Source organism: Cervus elaphus, chromosome 5 (assembly GCF_910594005.1).
Source record: "Cervus elaphus chromosome 5, mCerEla1.1, whole genome shotgun sequence".
Taxonomy (NCBI): Eukaryota; Metazoa; Chordata; class Mammalia; order Artiodactyla; family Cervidae; genus Cervus; species Cervus elaphus.
In genome coordinates, this window is record NC_057819.1 from 87,074,228 (window position 1) to 87,097,876 (window position 23,649).

At 41.7% G+C, this 23,649-nt stretch overlaps 1 protein-coding gene across 1 annotated transcript in view; it reads right to left on the minus strand.

Annotated features, from left to right (window-relative positions):
* LOC122693199 (WAP four-disulfide core domain protein 3-like) overlaps positions 1-18,524 on the minus strand; it is a 36,718-nt gene extending 18,194 nt beyond the window's left edge. Inside the window, 5 exon segments of the mRNA XM_043900763.1 lie at positions 4,608-4,709; positions 6,675-6,782; positions 13,247-13,348; positions 17,621-17,690; positions 18,501-18,524. Coding sequence (XP_043756698.1) covers positions 4,608-4,709; positions 6,675-6,782; positions 13,247-13,348; positions 17,621-17,690; positions 18,501-18,524 — 406 coding nt within the window.
* Positions 18,525-23,649: the final 5,125 nt, after the last annotated feature.

Consider the following 23,649-nt stretch of genomic DNA (forward strand, 5'->3'; position numbering starts at 1 on the left):
CAGGATGAGCAGGACTATAATCCATCCCATCTTCATCCTGAAGCCTTCCGCCTGGGCACTGCCTCCACCCAGAGAAAAGGGCAATTTTTCCATATGGATAAAAGTAGTTGGTCACCAAACTAAGCACCCACTGGACTCTGTCCACTGTAAGAGGCCTTTTTCTTATTCTCCCAAAGGTGACATTTGAGCTTGTGGTGATTTCCATCCATCCTCAGTGGCCCAGCCAAAAACCAAGTGGACGTCTGTCTGTGCTAATGCTCCCACCTGACTAAGGGGGCCTTGGGGAAGGTGCATATCTGGCACTTGCCCTTCACTTGTTTCTGGGCTACCATTTATTGAGCACTGACTAAGTGCCAGGCACCTGGCTACATATTTAGCGCAATCTCACTTAACTCTTAGAATGACCTTGTGAGATAGGGACTACTACCTTTGTTTTAGGATGAGCAACTTGCAACCATCTCAGAGCTGGGAAAGGAGTGGCCAGGGTTTGAATGCTGTCTGTGTGACTGTGAACCTCCCCATTACCCTCTACTGCTGCGAAGGCTCTCTTGAGCTAGCAGCGGTGTTCTCATGTGAACCGGGACAATGATGTCAGCCCCAGCACTAGCCTTCCCCATCAGAAGCCTCCTGTCCTAGCTCTGCAGAGTGGGGCTGTGCAGGTCAGGAGGGGAGTCCCAGGGGAAGCCCCATCAGCCCGCCAGAAGTGGGGAAACACCCGCCCTGGGACAGAGGTGGCTGCTCCAGTTCACCTTGCAGAGAACAGGACAAGAAGATCTGAGCAGGAAGGAGATGTCCTAAGCGGGCAGCGTGGCCATGAGAAGGAGCCAGAGTGCGGCCAGCAGCTGCCATGCTAGGGACACACACTTGTGGCCACTTCATGCAAAGATGCAGGGTGGGCTTTTTCCTGATAGTTTGAGTGTGGAGGAAAATACAGGCCACGTGGATAATGTCCCTTCCTTGTTACTTCTTTGGGAGGCAACGTGATCAGCTGGGAAGTACTCTGGCATTGGGTACGAACAGACCACTGCTGCCGTGTATTAACTGCCTGATAACTAGGAGGAGCACACAACCTTCCTGAGGCCCAGATTCCAAGCACTTGAAATATGGGTGATTAGATTTACTTCTTGAAGGTGTAATGGAGATAAAGTGCAAAAGTGAGGTCTCCAGACATTTCTACCTTACCCGCTTTAGCCAGTACTGTTATGATTGGGGAGGTCATGCAGTGGTCAGTGGCAGCCAGCAGATGGCGCCACGGTAGTTCACACTACAGACCTAGCTCCCGAGCCCGGCGGCCTGGCATCGCCCTTCCTGAATGGGGGCTACAGCTGGGGGCGCTGTTAAGGCACCCCTTGGGCTCACTGTTTGCAGCGTGAGCCAGGTAACTTAAAGAAGAGGGTGGGCACAAATCACGGTAGTATGAGAAAGAGGAACAAAATATATTTGGTTCATTCTTAAGTTTCCTCATCTGGCAAATGGAGGTGAGATGAATACCTACTTCTTTCATACATAAAGTTCTCAAGGTTAAACAACAGAATGAACTTTGAAAAGACCTGACACAGAGGGGTTGCCAAATATGGGTTTTTCCCTCTTTTGCTATTCTTTGGGATGCCAACTCATTGCAAACGATCATTGAAATAATCCCTAAGAGCCGTCTTTCATCAACATCACTCATGTTGTTTTAAAATTGCATGTAGTTTAAAACAATAAACTCATATAAAATTATTATCATTGTCAAACAGTGAAAACTTGAACTATATGCAGCATTTTAAAGTTCATGAAACTTTTTAACCTAAACAATACTTCCTGAGAATAGCAAATTAGCCAAGTGTGTTTGAATTAAAAAAACAAACAAAGATACATGCCCTTTGAGTGAGCAATATCACTTCTAGGAATGTTTCCTAAGGAAAGAATCAAGCTATACACATAAAGATTTAGTTCCAAGGGGATCCTTTGATACAAAAGTATTAGAGAAGTTGAAAAGTCCATTGATTAAGGATTAGTAAACAAAATGTGGTATATTTACAATAAAAATGCTTTGAAGTCTTTAAAAAAAAATAAAGTTGTATAACATATGTCCACGCTTGTGGCAAACTATTCACTACATATTACTGAGTGTTAAAAGATAAGGGAAAATTTAAAAATATATTCGTGGAGGGTGATGCCATGATTATTTGGCACCATACCCCCTGAATATACATGTGGAAGAATATGAATATACATGTAACTCTGTTTATCTCTGGGTAATAAGATTATAGACACATCTTTCATCAATTTGTTCTGTGCAGGCATGCTAAGTTGCTTCAGTCCTGTCCTACTCTTTGCGACCCTATGGACTGTGGCCTGCCTAGCTCCTCTACTGTGGGATTCTCCAGGCAAGAATACTGCCTCCAGGATATCTTCCCAATCCAGGGATTGAACCTATGTCTCTTATGTCTCCTGCATTGGCGGGTGGGTTCTTTACTACTAGAACCACCTGGGAACCACGATTTGTTCTGTAGTTCCTGACTTTTCTATAGTAAGTGTGTATTTCACGTGAAAAATTAAGATTCAGTAGTGGTCTATGAAATTGCTATATGCTTTGACAATCTACCTATTAAAAATGAGGGAGGACAAAGGAAAGAACATACGAAAAGCAGAGTAAGCTTGGTAAGTAACTTAACATGATTCAGGGGAAATGAAAGAATATTGCTTAAAATCAGCTGCTGGGGTCAGAGGAGTGGAGAGGAAAGAAGGGAGGAAATTAGCTAATTTTATTATGTCTGTTACTCACAGTAGCAAACCTATAGATGATAAGCTAAAAAAGAGGGGGACCAAAGAGAAAACTTCTGAGAGTCCCCTGGACTGCAAGGAGATCAAACCAGTCAATACTAAAGGAAATCAACCCTGAACATTCATCGGAAGGACTGATGCTGAAGCTAAAGTTCCAACACTTTGGGTACCCGGTGTGAAGAGTCAACTCATTGGAAAAGACCCTGAGTCTGGGAATGATTGAGGGCAAGAGGAGAAGGGGGTGACAGAGGATGAGATGGTTGGATGGCATCACCAACATAATGGACATGAGTTTGAGTAAACTCTGGGAGATAGTGAAGAACAGGGAAGCCTGGCGTGCTGCAGTTTATGGGGTTGCAAAGAGTTGGACACAACTCAGCAACTGAGCAATAGCAAAGGGTAGTACTCTAAGCATTGGTATAAGGTAACTATCAGAACAAAAACCATAAAGCTTTCTAAATGCAAAGCATGCAGTAAGAGGCAGGCAAAAGGAGAGACAGATGACACAAATAAAATAGGCTCTATAATCAATGGCTATACATCTGATAAATATATTCACAACAGTAAATAAAATAGCAACCAAAAAAGGTAAGATAAACCTCATGTATCTCTTTCAGAGGTGTATAAAGAAATAATATGTAATCCCAGCCAGTACATCCTAAAGGAGGTCAGTCCAGGGTGTTCACTGGAAGGACTGATGCTGAAGCTGAAACTCCAATACTTTGGCCACCTGATGTGAAGAACTGACTCATTGGAAAAGACCCTGAGTCTGGGAAAGATTGAGGGCAAGAGGAGAAGGGGGTGACAGACAATGAGATGGTTGGATGGCCTCACCGACTCAATGGACATGAGTTTGAGTAAACTCTGGGAGATAGTGAAGAACAGGGAAGCCTGGCGTGCTGCAGTTTATGGGGTTGCAAAGAGTTGGATACCACTCAGCAAGTGAACAATAGCAAAGGGTAGTACTCTGACGTCTTGATATAAGGTAACTATCAGAACAAAAACCACAAAGCTTTTGAAATGCAAAGCATGCAGTAAGAGGCAGGCAAAAGGAGAGACAGACGACACAAATAAAATAGGCTCTATAATCAATGGCTATATATCTGATAAATATGTTCACAACAGTAAATAAAATAGCAACCAAAAAGGTAAGATAGACCTCATGTATCTCTTTCAGAGATGTTTATAGAAATAATATGTAATAAAATGCTGTCTGGAATTGGCTTGAAAATATCAGGGGATGAGGGGAGGTGGGTGGGATTAGATCTGAAAGAAGGATGACCACATGTTGATAATGGTTGAAGCTGGGTGATGGGTACATGGTCTATCATTCCACAATGTGTCTGCTTTGTGTGAAGAATTTCCCCAAATAGAAAGTGACATTGAAATCTGCTTAGGGACATTCAAAATACCTTAGTGAGTAAAAAATGTGCAATCACTAACATGTCCACACACAGACAGACAGAGTGAGTGTGTAAAGATTAAGAATGGTGTTTCTCTGGGTGATGATATTGTGGGTGTCATTTATACGGTTATATAGTTTTAGCTGTAGAGTCTTGTTTTGCAACCATAAATATATATCTGGGGCGGGGAGGGGATAAAAAGGAGAGTTGTTCTTAAAAAGAAGTGCCCAGGCTGAAAAAGTTGACAATTAAGGAATGCAATGAGATCGTGATGGAAGAGTCCAAAAGATCTCCTTTTTAAAAATATTTTATGATGAACGCATTCAATACCATACTCAGGAGTTAATTACTATTGAACAACGGTTGAAAAATTGGGCAGAACAAAGCATATATTCCTGTTGGGACCAGGACATCAGGCAGGGCACTCAGCCTTACTTGCTCGCGGGGCTGGTGAGCACATGTGGCCACAGCCATTGCTGATGTACTTCTCTCCTGCCGCACAGTCCCCGTCTTCTCTGCACTCCTCCACACAGATACCTTCACGGTCAGAAAAGACTGGGTTGAGACACTCAAGCTAAATAAATGCTTATAAATGACCACGACATAACAATAGCAGCATACACTTTGATCTAGGACTCCGCTGCTTAAATGAGGTCTCACATAGAACCTCATCTGACCCTTCCAGCAAATAATAGCTGAGGTATTTGCCGGGGTATTTGGAGTAAGTCCTTAGGACTGATGTCTTTGTAGGAAAGAAAGATGCAAGGAAAGCAGGTTAATGGTAACCCCAATGAGCTTTAACCAGTAGGTTTTATTTTTGGTATTTTATAAATGAGGACATTGAGAGATTGTCTGGTCCATGACAGAGTTGGAATTTGAATTCCGGGTTCTTTGCCTCTAAAGCACATGTCCCTTTTTCCTTAAAATTCAGTGAAATTAACCTTGAATATAGAGTTGAGCCCCCAAATGTCCAGAAATTATTTCTGATGCAAGTAGAAGATTTACTGGATTCTAATCCCTAAAGATAGCATGTTAAAAAGCAGAGACATCACTTTGCCAACAAAGGTCCATATAGTCAAGGCCATGGTTTTTCCAGTGGTCATGTATGGATGTGAGAGTTGGACTGTGAAGAAAGCTGGGTGCCAAAGAATTGATGCTTTTGAACTCTGGTGCTGGAGAAGACTCTTGAGTGTCCCTTGGACTGCAAGTAGATCCAACCAGTCCATCCTAAAGGAGGTCAGTCCTGGGTGTTCACTGGAAGGATGGATGCTGAAGCTGAAACTCCAATACTTTGACCACCTGATGTGAAGAACTGACTCATTGGTAAAGACCCTGATGCTGGGAAAGATTGAGAGTAGGAGGAGATGGGGACGACAGAGAATGAGATGGTTGGATGGCATCACTGACTCAATGCACATGAGTTTGGGTAAACTCCAGGAGTTGGTGATGGACAGGGAGGCCTGGAGTGCTGCAGTCCATGGGATCCAAAGAGGTGGACATGACTGAGCAACAGAACTGAATGGTTACCCAGCACAACAGCACATCTCGCCCAAGGGTATGTTTTTTCTTAAGCTCTGTACTGATGATTATATAAAACAATGGATCTTGCTTGAGGACATGTTTCTCCTTAACGAAAACCTTCTGATGGATCCTGTTCTCTTAAGATGCCTGTTGTGGGAGTGAGTCTGGTAAGACCTTTCTATTGTTAGTAACCAATGCAAAAATGTATATAACACCCCACCCAAACTAGTAAGCCGGACACTCTTCCCGATTCTGATGTCTATGTCAGGAGCTTTCCGTATCACTTTTTAAGTGCAATAAAACTCTGCTACAGAAAAGCTGAGTGATCAAGCCTAGTTTCTGGCCGTGGATCGAAATTCTCTCCTGTGGAGGCCAGAAATCCAACACTGTTCACTGTAAGCTATCAATTGTTCAGTCACTAAGTCATGTCCAACTCTTTTTGACTTCATGGACTGTAGCCGCCAGGCTCCTCTGTCCTGGCATTTCCCAGGTAAGAATAGTGGGGTGGGTTGCCATTTCCTTCTCCAGGGGTTTCTCCCAGACCAGGGATCAAACCTGTGTATTCTGCATTGGGAGGCATACTCTTTACCACTGAGACACCAGGGGAGTCCTTATAAAAGCATACTATATGTGTATATATATGTAAAACAATTATATCATAATCATAGTGTGTATATATATATATATGCACACACACATATATAGGCTCATCATTAGTTCCTGATTTTTATATAATGAGTATCACTTGTGAAAAATAAAAGGAAATTATTAAGGGTCTTTTTAAGGGATCTTTGTTGATGAGATGCTGGGCACCTGGCCCTCTGACCTGTTTTCCCCCATAAGGGCAAGAGTGGAGGAAGGGGGCCCAAGAACGTTGATGGATTTCTGTCTCATTTCTGATAAGCAGCACAGTTTTGAAAAGGCCAGGCAAGGTGAGCCTGGCACACCTGGTTAGAGAACCAGACAGGGCTCTTGTCTTACCTATTGATGCTTGTGGTGCGGGGGAGCAGACCCGGTTACAGCCTTGGCTGACGCACCGTCTTCCAGCTCCACAGTCCTGATCTCTGAAGCACTGGGACTCACAGACGCCTGCGAGAGGAGATGCATCAAAAACTTACATCTCATTGATTTCTTTCATCAGTGTTTTATAGTTTTCTATGTATGGGTCTTTTGTTTCTTTAGGTAGATATACTCCTAAGTATTTTATTCTTTTTGTTGCAATGGTGAATGGCATTGTTTCCTTAATTTCTCTTTCTGTTTTCTCATCGTTAGTGTATAGGAATGCAAGGGATTTCTGTGTGTTAATTTTATATCCTGCAACTTTACTATATTCATTGATTAGCTCTAGTAATTTTCTGGTAGAGTCTTTAGGGTTTTCTATGTAGAGGATCATGTCATCTGCAAACAGCGAGAGTTTCACTTCTTCTTTTCCTATCTGGATTCCTTTTATTTCCTTTTCTGCTCTGATTGTGTAGCCAAAACTTCCAAAAGTATGTTGAATAGTGGTGGTGAGAGTGGGCACCCTTGTCTTGTTCCTGATTTCAGGGGAAATGCTTTCAATTTTTCACCAATTAGGTAATGTTTGCTGTGGGTTTGTCATATATAGCTTTTATTATGTTGAGGTATGTTGTTTCTATTCCTGCTTTCTGGAGAGTTTTTTTTTTTTTTTTTATCATAAATGGATGTTGAATTTGTCAAAGGCTTTTTCTGGATCTATTGGGATAATCATATGGTTTTTATCTTTCAATTTGTTAATGTGATGTATTACATTGATTGATTTGTGGATATTAAATAATCCTTGCATTCCTGGGATAAAGCCCACTTGGTCATGATGTATGATTGTTTTAATATGTTGTTGGATTCTGTTTGCTAGAATTTTGTTAAGGATTTTTGCATCTATGTTCATCAGTGATATTAGCCTGTAGTTTTCCTTTTTTGTGGCATCTTTGTCTGGTTTTGGAATTAGGGTGATGGTGGCCTCATAGAATGAGTTTGGAAGTTTACCTTCTTCTGCAATTTTCTGGAAAAGTTTGAGTAAGATGGGTGTTTGCTCTTCTCTAAATTTTTGGTAGAATTCAGCTGTGAAACACTGATGAAAGAAATCAAAGAGGACACAAATAGATGGAGAAATATACCATGTTCATGGATTGGAAGAATCAATATTGTGAAAATGAGTATACTACTCAAAGCAATCTATAGATTCAATGCAATCCCCATCAGGCCACCAACGGTATTCTTCACAGAACTAGAACAAATAATTTCACAATTTGTATGGAAATGCAAAAAACCTCGAATAGTCAAAGCAATCTTGAGAAAGAAGAATGGAACTGGAGGAATCAACCTGCCTGACTTCAGACTCTACTACAAAGCCACAGTCATCAAGACAGTATGGTACTGGCACAAAGACAAAAATATAGATCAAGGAACAAAATAGACAGCCCAGAGGTAAATCCACACACTTATGGACACCTTATCTTTGACAAAGGAGGCAAGAATATACAATGGAAAAAAGACAACCTCTTCAACAAGTGGTGCTGGGAAAACTGGTCAACCACTTGTAAAAGAATGAAACCAGAACACTTTCTAACACCATACACAAAAATAGACTCAAAATGGATTAAAGATCTAAATGTAAGACCAGAAACTATAAAACTCCTAGAGGAGAACATAGGCAAAACACTCTCCAACATAAATCACAGCAAGATCCTCTATGACCCACCTCCCAGAATATTGGAAATAAAAGCAAAACTAAACAAATGGGACCTAATGAAACTTAAAAGCTTCTGCACAACAAGGGAAACTATAAGCAAGATGAAAAGACAGCATTCAGAATGGGAGAAAATAATAGCAAATGAAGCAACAGACAAAGGATTAATCTCAAAAATATGCAAGCAACTCCTGAAGCTCAATTCCAGAAAAATAAATGACCCAATCAAAAAATGGGCCAAAGATCTAAACAGACATTTCTCCAAAGAAGACATACAGATGGCTAACAAACACATGAAAAGATGTTCAACATCACTCATCATCAGAGAAATGCAAATCAAACCCTCAATGATGTACCATTACACGCCAGTCAGAATGGCTGCTATCCAAAAGTCTACAAGCAATAAATGCTGGAGAGGGAGTGGAGAAAAGGGAACCCTCTTACACTGTTGGTGGGAATGCAAACTAGTACAGCCGCTATGGAGAACAGTGTGGAGATTTCTTAAAAAACTGGAAATAGAACTGCCATATGACCCAGCAATCCCACTCCTGGGCATACACACCGAGGAAACCAGAACTGAAAGAGACACGTGTAGCCCAATGTTCATCGCAGCACTGTTTATAATAGCCAGGACATGGAAGCAATCTAGATGCCCATCAGCAGATGAATGGAAAAGAAAGTTGTGGTACATATACACAATGTAATATTACTCAGCCATTAAAAAGAATTCATTTGAATCAGTTCTAATGAGGTGGATGAAACTGGAGCCCATTATACAGAGTGAAGTAAGCCAGAAAGATAAAGACCAATACAGTATACTAACGCATATATATGGAATTTAGAAAGATGGTAACAATAACCCTATATGTAAGAAAGAAAAAGAGACACAGATGTATAGAACAGACTTTGGGAGACTCTGTGGGAGAAGGCGAGGGTGGGATGATCTGAGGGAACAGCATCGAAAGAGGTATATTATCAAGTGTGAAACAGATCACCAGTCCAGGTTGGATGCATGAGATGCATGAGCACCAGCTAGGGGCTGGTGCTCTTGGATGACCCAGAGGGATGGGTTGGGGAGGGAGGTAGGAGGGGGGTTCAGGATGGGGAACACATGTAAATCCATGGCTGATTCATGTCAATGTATGGCAAAAACCACTACAATATTGTAAAGTAATTAGCCTCCATCTAATAAAAATAATTCTGGGGAAAAAAAACAAAAAAAAATACCTTACGTCTCATAAGCAGGTACTAGGAAGGGGCTGCAGCAGAGAATAAATGGAACCCTTCTTAAGAGGCAACATCTGCATGTTATCACTTTAACAAATTATGTAACTTACAAAATGTCTACTATTGCAAAACAGTTCACAATCTATATAGCACTTTACAGCTTGAACACTGCTTTCACCATATACACGACATAACAGAGATGATATTATTCAGAGGTGCTGATCCCATGTATCTTCTTGTTCCTGATTCTTCCTAGTTTCTGCCTTTCCAATCCCCACCCACAGCCACCACCTCATCCAGTCAATGGCAACCCCCACTTTGTGGGGAAGGCACACCAACCTGAAATAAAGAGGCCAGGGCTTGGCAGTGAGTTTTGAGTTAGGCTTTGTTGAATTAGACAACAGGCTTTGCTGAGAGAGAAAAGATTTTCTAAATTTCAGAAGCACTTCTTTACTTTTACAAGCTTTAAAAATCTGAGCAGAGAGAAGACGCTGGAGATGATGTGAGTTCTCATCCCATAGAAAATAGGAAAGTCCTTCTGGTCAATGAGGAAGAGAGGGTAAGGAAGGGGGTGTCAGAAAGGAAGGAGAGGGTGGGGAGGCAGAGAGAGAGGGAGGGAGAAAGAGGAGGAGAAAGGGGGAAAATATTTATGGAAACAAACATAAACTGACCTTTTTGTTTCACTCCTAAGAAATATATTCTACAGGAAACATTTCAACTGATGGACAAAACTATTAAATCACGTTCATTATACCATCCTGGGCAACAGCAAAAAATTGTCAAGCAAATAAAACGACCATCAGATGGGAACTGGTTAAATGAATTAAAGTAAATGTATTCACTAGTCATCATATAATCCTAAAATTATGAAATCTGCCTGTCTGGACATGGGAAAATGTCCACAACTCATGTTAAATTGTAAAAGACATATGTTCATGCAGGGCTTCCCTGGTGGTTCAAATGGTAAAGAATCTGCCTGCAATGAGGGTTCGATCCCTGAGTTGGGAAGATCTCCTGGAGGAGGGCAGGACAACCCACTCCAGCATGGTTGCCTGGAGAATGCCCGTGGACAGAGGAGCCTGGCGGGCTACAGTTTCGAAGAATCAGACACGACTGAGTGACTAAGCATAGCACAGCACATATGTCATGCATGATAGGACACTTTATAGAAGGGAATATGATATATGCTAATTTGTGCAACTGGAGGCCACAAGAGAGAGCTTATGCTAATTTCAACACGGTTCACAGACAGACCCAGGTTCTCTCTGATTGTCTATGTGGCTACAGGTAAGTCTTTTCACTACTGTAAGCCTTGGTTTCCTCATCTGTATAACAATATCTGTTACTACTTTACTTCTGAGATTTAAAAGCAACAGTCTCAGAACATGCCTGGAAAATAGCAGGAACTCAGAATTTGATGTTTTTCCCCACAGTGACTATGTATCTGTCAAGGAATCAGTTAATGCAGGAGGTTGGCAAATCCTTCCAGACACCAAGTATTGTCAAATAGTAGACACGTCAAGTTTTCAAACACACGTCAAAACTACCATGCTCAATAAATTACTAAACAGTTTAATAGCATCACTGAGTTAACTGGATAATCAACCACCATGTGGACTGCCTCACACTTTTTTCATAATTACGTTGTCCTCATGGGGCGATTTTGAACATTTGAATCCAAACACTTAAAGTGTTCAGGTCTCTAGGTTTGATGAAGGCTTGTTAATTGTCTTCCGAATGGAGACCAGGGTGAAAACAGGGGAGGGCCCATGGCAAGGCTGGGATTTCATTGGAGATTTTTGGACTCTGGATATCCTGGTTTTTAACAATCACATAAGTGTGATGCTCCCTTTCAATGAAGGGCATCTTCTGAAGTGGTGCGTATCTGGCTCCCATACTGCCAGGGTCTTTTTCTACCATTTACTGAGCCCTTGTTATTGTACCAGTTCTAGGCAAGTGACTCACATGCAAGTGAACCTATGTTTCTTATGTCTCCTGCATTGGCGGGTGGGTTCTTTACTACTAGCACCACCCGGGAAGCACAATTTGTTCTGTAGTTCCTGACTTCTCTGTAGTAAGTATGTATTTCACGTGAAAAATTAAGATTCAGTAGTGGTCTATGGAAAGAGTCTATGAAATTGCTATATGCTTTGACAATCTACCTATTAAAAATGAGGGAGGACAAAGGAAAGAACATACGAAAAGCAGAGTAAGCTTGGTAAGTAACTTAACATGATTCAGGGGAAATGAAAGAATATTGCTTAAAATCAGCTGCTGGGGTCAGAGGAGTGGAGAGGAAGGAAGGGAGGAAATTAGCTAATTTTATTATGTCTGTTACTCACAGTAGCAAACCTATAGATGATAATTAAAAAAGGGGGGGCACCAAAGAGAAGACTCTTGAGAGTCCCCTGGACTGCAAGGAGATCAAACCAGTCAATACTAAAGGAAATCAACCCTGAACATTCATCGGAAGGACTGATGCTGAAGCTGAAGTTCCAACACTTTGGGTACCCGGTGTGAAGAGTCAACTCATTGGAAAAGACCCTGAGTCTGGGAAAGATTGAGGGCAAGAGGAGAAGGGGGTGACAGACAATGAGATGGTTGGATGGCCTCACCGACTCAATGGACATGAGTTTGAGTAAACTCTGGGAGATAGTGAAGAACAGGGAAGCCTGGCGTGCTGCAGTTTATGGGGTTGCAAAGAGTTGGATACCACTCAGCAAGTGAACAATAGCAAAGGGTAGTACTCTGACATCTTGATATAAGGTAACTATCAGAACAAAAACCACAAAGCTTTTGAAATGCAAAGCATGCAGTAAGAGGCAGGCAAAAGGAGAGACAGACGACACAAATAAAATAGGCTCTATAATCAATGGCTATATATCTGATAAATATGTTCACAACAGTAAATAAAATAGCAACCAAAAAGGTAAGATAGACCTCATGTATCTCTTTCAGAGATGTTTATAGAAATAATATGTAATAAAATGCTGTCTGGAATTGGCTTGAAAATATCAGGGGATGAGGGGAGGTGGGTGGGATTAGATCTGAAAGAAGGATGACCACATGTTGATAATGGTTGAAGCTGGGTGATGGGTACATGGTCTATCATTCCACAATGTGTCTGCTTTGTGTGAAGAATTTCCCCAAATAGAAAGTGACATTGAAATCTGCTTAGGGACATTCAAAATACCTTAGTGAGTAAAAAATGTGCAATCACTAACATGTCCACACACAGACAGACAGAGTGAGTGTGTAAAGATTAAGAATGGTGTTTCTCTGGGTGATGATATTGTGGGTGTCATTTATACGGTTATATAGTTTTAGCTGTAGAGTCTTGTTTTGCAACCATAAATATATATCTGGGGCGGGGAGGGGATAAAAAGGAGAGTTGTTCTTAAAAAGAAGTGCCCAGGCTGAAAAAGTTGACAATTAAGGAATGCAATGAGATCGTGATGGAAGAGTCCAAAAGATCTCCTTTTTATAAATATTTTATGATGAACGTGTTGAAAACCATACTCAGGAGTTAATTACTATTGAACAACGGTTGAAAAGTTGGGCAGAACAAAGCATATATTCCTGTTGGGACCAGGACATCAGGCAGGGCACTCAGCCTTACTTGCTCGCGGAGCTGGTGAGCACACGTGGCTACAGCCATTGCTGATGTACTTCTCTCCTGCCGCACAGTCCCCGTCTTCTCCGCACTCCTCCACACAGATACCTTCAGGGTCAGAAAAGACTGGGCTGAGACACTTCAATACCATGAACATTTATGTTGTAGACGACCATGACCTAATAATATCAGGATACACTTTGATCTAGATCTTCATTGTTTAAACATGATCTCACAGAGAACCTCATGTGAACCTTCCATCAAATCATATCTGCAGGATTTGCAGGAATATTTGGATTTGAACTCAGGGACATTTCCTTTTAAAGCACATGTCCGTTTTGCTATAGAACTCAGTGAAATTAGCCTTGAATACAGAGTAGAGCCCCTAAAGTTCAGAAATTATTTCAGATGAGAATTTATTGGATTCAGATCCCTGAGAAAGGCCTCAGTGTGGCTCTTTGATACTCCTCCAGACAGAGTTTAAAGATGGAAGCACACTGGAAGCTGATCAAAGACTTGGGCGGAAGAATAACACCTCCACCACGAATCACATCACCACCATCAAGAGAATTCTCACTGTGGTTCCTGCCACAGGGTTGACCTGCTTCTGCCATGCACATTATGAATCTCTTCCGATCTCACTTTTACACTCTGTAAATGGAGACTGTCTGGTATTGTGGTTTCAGCAAGTAAAGGGAGGCTAGACTAGATGAGTGACTCCCAAATGTGGCTGATGATAACAATCATCTTTAAAATGAGCTATGGATAGTAGGAGCTGTTCAGGCCTAATTACTCAGCTTCTCCAGGGTTGAGCCTATACACGTATATTTTAATGAGGGCTCCAGCTGATGCTGATGCTGAGATGTACTAGAGATTCTTCCAGAGCCAGTATGTCTGACATTTTAGGATTTCATCAGCTTTTGCCAATTTGTGGAGGAAGGTTGGGGACCACAACTCTTCATCAATATCCAACCATTCATTCATTTGCTCATGGTTCATTTACTCATTCATTCATTCCCTTGTTTCCAATTCATTAGCTTATTCTAAGAAAAATATCAACTCTATGTAAGGAACAGGATTAGATGTTTCAGGAAATTGGGATGTTTAGTTTTCATATCAACAGGGCAGATTAACACTAGGATGGGAAATCAAGTTTGCTCTGAAATAACAACAGTTCATAGCACTATGCATGTTTAATAGTAAGTGACACGAAAAAGGGACTGCAAAAACTAGATAGGAGTGGTTTAGTGATTACTGTGCTAGAGAATTAGCTGGGATTTGAACTCACAAATACAGTCACACACCTTGACAAAGACCATCCAACGGGGAAAGAATGGTCTTTTCAATAAATGGTGCTAAGAAAATGGACTTCCACATGCAAAAGAATAAATTGGGATTACAGCCTCAAATCATATGTATACATACATACTTATAGTATGGGCTTCCCTGGTGGCTCAGATGGTAAAGAATCTGCCTGCAATGCGAGAGACTTGGGCTCAATCCCTGAGTCAGGAAGATCCCCTGGAGAAGGGAATGGCTACCCATTCCAGTATTCTTGCCTGGAGAATTCCGTGGACAGAGGAGCCTGTTGGACTATAGTCCATAGGATTGCAAAGAGTCAGACACGACTGAGTAACACATACCCATACAGTATACACACACGTATACAAAAATTCACTCAAAATGAATCAAAGACCTAAATGTAAGAGTTAAAACTATAAAGCTCGTAGGAGGAAACATAGGTGTAAATCTTTGTGACCTTGGATTGGGCAATGGTTTCTTAAATACGACACCCAAAGCAAAAGCAAAAGAAGAGGCATATAAGTTGGCCTTCAAAAAATTAAAATCTCTTGTGCATTAAAGAACACTGTCAAGAAAATGGAAAGAAAATCCACAGAGTGGGAGAAAATATTTGCAAATCATATGTCTGATAAGGGTCAAATATCTAAAACATGCTTTTAAGGTGTCTCAGTGGTGAAGAATCTGACTACAGTGCAGGAGACATGGGTTGGTTCCCTGGGTTAGGAAGATCCCCTGGAGAAAGAAATGGCAATACACCCTAGTATTCTTGCCTGGGAAATCCCATGAACAGTGGAGCCTGGTGGGCTATAGTTCATTCAGTTGCAAAAGGGTCAGACACATCTTAGCAACTAAACAATGACAACAATCCAGAATATATAATGAATTCCTACAACTCAGCAAGAAAAGGACAAACACTCCCATCTTGCAAAGGGAGGGCTTGAACTGACATTTCTTGAACAGACCATATACAAATGAACATTAAGCATATGAAAAAGCACCCAATATCATTAATCACTAGAGAAATGCAAATTGAAACCACAATGAGGTATCACAGTAAGATATCCCACAATCACTATGACAGCTATAATTAATAGACAGGTGTCAACAAGTGTCAGAAAAGATGTGGGAGGGATGAGAACTCTCACAGATTGATGTTAGGTAAACTGGTACAGGCTCTGTGGAAAACAGAGCTTGGCAGTTCCTCAAGAAATTAATCATAGACTTGCCACTTGACTCAGCAATTCTACTCTTTGCAAATCCACCCAAGGGAACTGAAAGCATGTTCACACAAAAATTTATACACAAATGCTCATAGCAGCATAACTTCCTTACTAGCCACAAAGTAGAAATAACACAAATGTCCATCAACTGATGAATGTATAAATCATACCTGGTAGAACTGTACAATCCAGCCATAAAAAGGAATGGAGTACTGGTAGATGCTACAATTTAGATAAACTTTGAAAATGTTGAAGAAGCCAGACACAAAAGCCCACATGATTATATGATTTACTTTACATGAAATATCTAGAATAGAAAAATGCTTCAAAGATGGAAAGTGGATTAGAAGGGGGTGGGGGGAGGAAAGAACAGGGAGTTTGACAATGGGTATGGTCTTTCTTTAGGGGGTGATGAATGGTCTGCAATTAGATGGTGGTGATGTCTGCACAACGTTGTGAATATATTAAAAACCACTGAGGGGTACACCTTAAAATGGTAAATTTTATCTCAGTAAACACACACAAGCAAACACAGAGCTTGAGACCTCAGAGAGCCTGCTTTAATTGGTCCAGCCGAGGGTCTTGGCATTGGTCTTTTTAATACACTTCTGGGGTGATTCTAAAGTATTGGCAGAGCCTCTTCCTACCCAAAATGTGGTCTGTAGGCCAACGTCATCAGCATCACTTAGAAGCTTGTTAAGAATGCAGAATTTTGGACCCCATCCCAGACCTGAATCACAGTCTGCAGTTTAACAGGATCCTTGGGTAATTCATGTCATATTAAAGTTTGAGAACTACTGCAGTAGTCTAGAAGAACTGAGCGTGTCCATTATGCTTATGGTGGAAATAGTACAAAGGGGCTTTCAAGGATTAAGGAGATTTCCACAGTTTGGGGTTGGGGAGGTTGTCAGATATTTGCATTTTGAGGAAATCAGTTGCCTGATTAGAGCTGCACTTTGGGAAGAACAATCTCATATTCAAGAATAGAGTTGGCTGGAATTCAACACACAACATGTGTTTTAGAGGAGAGAGAGTTCCAGTAGTATTGCAAGGGTCCAGGGAGGTAACTAGGGTGGTGGCAATCAGATTGCAAAGGCTGTAAGAGAAGCTGTGAAAGAAGATTTGACAAAGTCTGGTCATTGATTATATGGGGGGAGCAAGACAGCCAAAGAAATCATCTTTGGCTGTGGAAGTGTAGGAAAAGAAAGCCAGAGGCACAGAAAAGGAAGAGCAAAGAGAGAAGCCGTGGAAGAGGGTTTCAGGCTGAAAAATCGTGAACAATGGCAGATTCTGCAGAGATACCAAGGAGGTTAACTATTGAAGAAGATTATTAGATTGTCAACCAGGAAGATATTGATGCTTAGGAGAGTGAAGTGGGGGGATAATTGATTGGGGGGGGTATGTTAGTGGTGATTGTAGTGGTGGTGGTTGGAGTGATATTAGAAGGGCTGAGGTGTGATTGGTAACTGTCAAGAAAGAAAACAGAAGCAAGTTCAGAAGCATGTTTCTCAACAATGCAGAAATGTATTTGTTTGTAGGTAGAAGCAAATGCAGAGAAGAGGGTAGAGATGCTGGGAACAGGCCCAGAAGCTGATGAAGCAGAGTCAGAGGGGGAAGTGAGGGCAGTGCAGATGCAAAGGTTGGCCTTTGGAGAAAGGGAGAGAGGAGGTCGGCAGACACAAAGGGATGCTGGCATGGGGACTCGTCGGGAAAATTAGAGTGTGTCCCAGTGTCTCTTCATGTGGACTGTTCTCCATGTTTACTCATCCCCGCTCCATCCCCTCTTTAGACTGCACAGGACAGTCCTAGATTTCCCACTTCCTGACTCTCTTGTTCTGAGAGGTGGGACAAGACTTACCAATTGCGTGGAGCCTTGTGTTGAGGGTGAGGAGACTGGCCAGGAGGAAGAAGCGCCCAGCTTCATGTTGCTAGTTGAGGACATCATGTGCAGACGATGCAGCAAGGCCCAGGCAGCTGAGATTTATACACTGCTGGACAGAGAGCCTGACCTGCATTCAAGGCCACCATCGGCACTTAGGAAGGCGTTTAGGAAACTTGAAACTTGGACCTCTGCCAAGCAGCTGACTTTGGTGGAAAAAAAAGAACCCCCCCCCCCCACCCCCCCCCCCCAAAAAAAAACCTCACACCTGTGAGGTGTTGGGCAATGTTTGTTTTCCAAGCAAGTTCTTTGAGACATGGTTCTTAGTGTAATTTTTTAAAAAATCTATCAGATGAGAAAGTGAGAGACGTGAGGGCGGGTAGAGAAGACAGTGATAGAAGATAGATGAATATAGATAGACAGACAGATATACAGACAGACAGATATACAGACACGGCCATGCCATGCCAAGTGGCTTCAGTTGTGTCTGACTCTTTGCTGCCCCATGGACTTTAGCCTGCCAGGTTCCTCTGTCCATGGGATTCTCCAGGTGAAAATACTGGAATGGGTTGCCATTTTCTCCTCCAGGAGATCTTCCCAATGCAGGGATGGAACCAGAGTCTCACGCACTGCAGGCAGATTTTTTAGCATAGGAGCCACGACAGAAGCTCATAGAGGAGGTAACTCAACAACCTCTGCGTGCAAGGAGCTTTCCTCTTTAAGCATCACAACCGAGGTACCACAAGGTTAAATAGTTTGCTTGAGGTTACAGAGCTACTAAATGGGGTTGAGACTCCGATGTTATTGGCTTCATGTTTCATGACTCCTTTCCTACAACCCTCTGTCTCTGCATCAGCACCTGGGTCCAAATGTTGTATTGCATCGTATGATACTGTTAAGGGACACATCTTTTTCCTTCTTGCCTAAAAGCGGTGCTAAATATTTGTGCATCTATATGGTCGTAGATGTATGTGGATGTGGATTGATAGGTGCATGAGAGTGCAGAGAAATTCTGGAATAATAACCTCTCAAGTAGTACCAGCACTCGCCTCCTCTTCAGAGTAACAGAGTGAGTTGGGGGATTTAGGTACCCAAGAGGTCTTTAGTGTCAACTGAAATAAGACTAAGGTAAGGAGGATACATTGACATATTACTTGTACAATGAACAATGAATGACGGAAGAAAGAAAAACTCCCTAAAATACGGAGACTGGGTTAGAGAGTTGCAGGACTAGTGTCAGGAAGTACTGTTAGGAAGGCTTATTAAACATATCATATTGCAACATAGAGAAACATATCCCTCCAATCTGTCTCCCATACCCCTGACTTCCCCTAAACTCTTTGATACCGTGTTTACCCTACAGGACTTAAGAATCCACCAATTAGGGCTCCTCATGATGCTGGGAGAGAAATGAGCAAACCTGTCTCTGGACGCCAAGCCCTCTTTCTTTAGCCTAGGTGCCACTGAAAGTCATTTACTCTCTCTTCTCACCCTCACAAATTCAGAAGAAATAAAATTGGAATCCTTGTGCAATCAGTCAAAAAAATAGCTGAGCCAAGTCTCATGCATAAACAAGTTTTGACTCTCCCTTCTTGCCCCAGCTGTCCTGCACAGAAATTACCACGGTGGGGTCAGAATGCCTCAGCTTTTGCTTTCTTTATCTGGGAAGATGGGACACTGGGGAGATGAAAACCCAGATGCTCATTCTAGTAAATCACGTGGCTGTAAATCAGTGCAAACTCCTCTCCGCTTTTGATTTCTCTTTCTAACCCCATCAATACCTTGAAGTACCTTCACTCTGATCTCATTTGTCAATAGCATCTACTGGCAAAATCTGCACTGTTGGAGACACCTATGGAGTTTATGCTTCCCTGCATCAAAGTACCACCCAGCAGGGATGGGTTCCACCATAAATTCATGATCAACAGCTTCAATGATGCCCTGCAATTTTAGTACAATTTCAACACAAGCTCCCACTCTTCATAAAGTGAAGTGACGTGAAAGTCATTCAGCCATGTCAGACTCTTTGTGACCCCGTGGACTATACAGTCTGTGGAATTCTCCAGGCCAGAACACTGGAGTGGGTAGCCTTTCCCTTCTCCAGGGGATCTTTCCAACCCAGGGATTGAACCCAGGTCTCCCGCATTGCAAGTGGATTCGTTACCAGCTGAGGCACAAGGGAAGCCCACTCTTAATAAGGACTACTGAAAATCTTGTCCATGCTTCTCAAACTTCAGTCTCTTCCAGTCCTTCATACTCAGCAGCTGACCTTGACTCCTCCTTTACAGGTAAAAAATTTAAACTACTAAATCAATTTCTTTAAGAGATATAGGACACTTAGTAGCAAAGTGCCTCTGTTAAGATACCTTGTGGTGAACAATTTTCCCAGCCTTATAGGGTGGATTTCTGGCGGGTTCTGCTGGTGCAGCACCAAACTGATCATGATTGCATGAATCTGATCTTGCCTTTTCCAAGAAGTCCATATCTCATCCCTGGGGTCAAGGATGCCTTGGGCACTCTATCTTAGTCCTCGAGTTAGTGGCTGTTTCTTATATCTGCCACCCTCATACTCTTTAGAATTCTCTTTACTCCTGCTAGTCAATCCCTCAGTCAACAAAAGAGTCCAAAATGCAGTACTTTTGGGTGCAGTCTCAAAAACAACAGAATGATCTTGGTTTGTTTCCAAGGCAAACCATTCAACATCAGAGTAATATAAGTCAATGCTTCAACTACTGATGACAAAGAAGCTGACATTGACCAGTTCTATGAAGACTACAACACCTTCTAGAACTAACACCAAAAAAAAAAAAAAAAAATGTCCTTTTCATCACAGGAGATTGGAATGCAAAAGTAGGAAGTCAAGAGATACTTGGGATAACAGGCAAGTTTGGCCTTAGAGTACAAAATGAAGCAGGGCAAAGGCCAACAGTTTTGTCAAGAGACCATGCTGATCATAGCAAACACAATTTTCCAACAACACAAGAGATGACTCTACATATGGACATTACCAGATATCTGGTCAACATGAAAATCAGATTGACTATGTTCTTTGTAGTCAAAGATGGAGAAACTCCACACAATCAATAAATACAAGACCTGGAGCTAACTGTGGCTTGGATCATCAGTTCCTTATTGCAAAATTCAGGCTTAACTTGAAGAAAGTAGGGAAAACCACTAGGCCATTCAGGTATGATCTAAGTTAAATCCTTTATGATATGCAGTGGAGGTGATGAATAGACTCAAAAGATTAGATCTGATAGACAGAGTGTCTGAAGAACTATGAACTGAGGTTTATAACATTGTACAGGAGGCAGTGACCAAAACCATCTCAAAGAAAAAGATGTATAAAAAGGTGAAGTGGTTGTCTGAGTAGGCTTTACAAATAGCTGAGGGAAGAAGAGAAGTGAAAGGCAAGGAAGAAAGGGAAAGATATACCCAACTGAATGTGAAGATCCAGAGAATAGCAAGGAGAGATAAGAAAGCCTTTTTAAATGAATAATGCAAAGAAATAGAGGAAAACAATAGAATGGGAAAGACCATAGATCTCTCCAAGAAATTGGAGATATCAAGGGAACATTTCATATAAAGATGGGCACAATAAAGGACAGAAAAAGCAAGGAACTAACAGAAGCAGAAGAGATTAAGAAGAGGTGGTAAAAATATTCAGAACAGCTATACAAGAAAGGTCTTAATGACCCAGATAAACTCAATGGTGTGGTCACTCACCCAGAACCAGGCATCCTGCAGTGTGAAGTCAAGTGGGCCTTTGGAAGTACTACTAGAAATGGAGCTAATGGAAGTGATGAAATTCCAGCTGAGCTATTTAAAATTCTAAAAGATGATGCTGTTAATGTGCTGCACTCAATATGTCAGCAAATTTGGAAAACTCAGCAGTGGCCACAACTGGAAAAGTTCAGTTTTCATTCCAATTCCCAAAGAAAGGCAACGTCAAAGACTATTCAAACTGCCGTACAATTTTTCTCATTTCAATGCTAACAAGGTTATGCTCAAAATCCTTCTAGCTAGGCTTCAGCAGGACATGAACTGAGAACTTTCATATGTACAAGGTGGGTTTAGAAAGTGTAGAGGGACCAGAGATCAAACTGTCAAAATTTGTTGGACCATGGAGAAAGCATGGAAATTCCAGAAAAAACATCTACTTCTGCTTCACTGACTATGCTAGATCCTTTGACTGTGTGGATCACAACAAACTGTGGGAAATTCTTTAAAGAGATAGAAGCATCAGACCACTTTACCTGTCTCACGAGAAACTTGTATGGGGCTCAAGAAGCAGCAGTCAGAACCAGACATGTAACAACTAAATGACTGGTTCAAAATTGGGAAAGGAGTACATCAAGACTGTATATTGTCACCCTGCTTATTTAACTTATACGAAGTGCACAGCATGCTAAATGCTGGGCTGGATGAATCACAAGCTAGAATCAAGATTGCTAGGACAAATATCAACAAACTCTGATATGCAGTTGATACCACTCTAATGGCAGAAAGTGAAGAGGAACTAAAAAGCCTCTTCATGAGGGTGAAAGAGGAGAGTGAAAAAGCTGGTTTGAAACTCAATATTAAAAAGAAAACTAAAATCACAGCATCTAGTTCCATCACTTCATGGCAAATAGAAGGGGGAAAAGTGGAAACACTGACATGTTTTATTTTCCTGGGCTCCAAAATCACTGTGTGGTAACTGTAGCCGAGAAATTAAAAGATGCTTGCTCCTTGGAAGGAAGGCTATGATGAACCTAGACAGCATACTAAAAAGCAGACATATCACTACCTAGAAAGGTTCATATAGTCAAGTTCAGTTCAGTTGCTCAGTTGTGTCTGACTCTGCGACCCCATGGATTGCAGCATGCCAGGCTTCCCTGTCCATCACCAACTCCCAGAGTTTACTCAAACTCATGTCCATCAAGCCAGTGATGCCAACTCATCCATCTCATCCTCTGTCATCCCCTTCTCCTTCTGCCTTCAATCTTTCCCAGCATCAGGGTCTTTTCAAATGAGTCAGTTCTTTGCCTCGGGTGGCCAAAGTATTGGAGTTTCAGTTTCAGCATCAGTCCTTCCAGTGAATATTCAGGACTGATTTCCTTTAGGATGACCTATGGCTTTTCCAATAGTCATGTATGAATGTGAGAGTTGGACTATAAAGAACTTTAAGCTCCAAAGAATTGATGCTTTCAAAATGTGTCATTAGAGAAGACTCTTGAGAGTCCCTTGGACTTCAAGTGGATCAAACTAGTCAATACTAAAACGTATCAACCCTGAATATTCATTGGAAGGGCTGATGCTGAAGCTGAAGCTCCAATACTTTAGCCACCTAAGGGGAAGAGCTGACTCACTGGAAAAGACCCTGATGCTGGGATAGATTGAGGGCAGAAGGAGAAGTGGGCAACAAAGGAGGAGATGATTAGATAGCATCTCTGACTCAATGGACATGAATTTGAGCAAACTCTTGGAGGGAGAAAGTGGAGGACAAAGGAGGCTGGTGTGTTGCAGTCCATGGGGTCGCAAAGAGTTGGACACAACTTAGTGTCTGAACAACAACAACAAAGTAAATTCTTTGTTACTCTAATCCCTCTTGCAGTTAGTCATTCTTTATATTAAACTTTGTTCAAGTGACTGAATTGTCCCTTTCTCCTGGTTGAATCCAGATTGGTACCCTACCAAGGCTAACTCAAGATGAACTAAATAACCTGAAAGCCCTATATCTCTTAAAAAGTTGTACCAGTAGCTTAAATGTTGTGGGTTTTTTTCCTGTAAAGGAGGAGGCAAGGACTTCTGCCAAGTGTGAGGGACTGAAAGAGATTGATGTTTGAGAAACACAGACAAGATCTTCATTAGTCCTTTGCAAGAGTGAGAGTTTCTGTTGAAATTGTACTAAAATTGCAGGGCAAAGTTGAAGTCCTATATGAAGCTGTTGATCATAAATTTTTGGTGGAACCCATCCCTGCTGGGTGGTACTTTGGTGCAGGGAATCATAAAGCCCATAGTTAGGG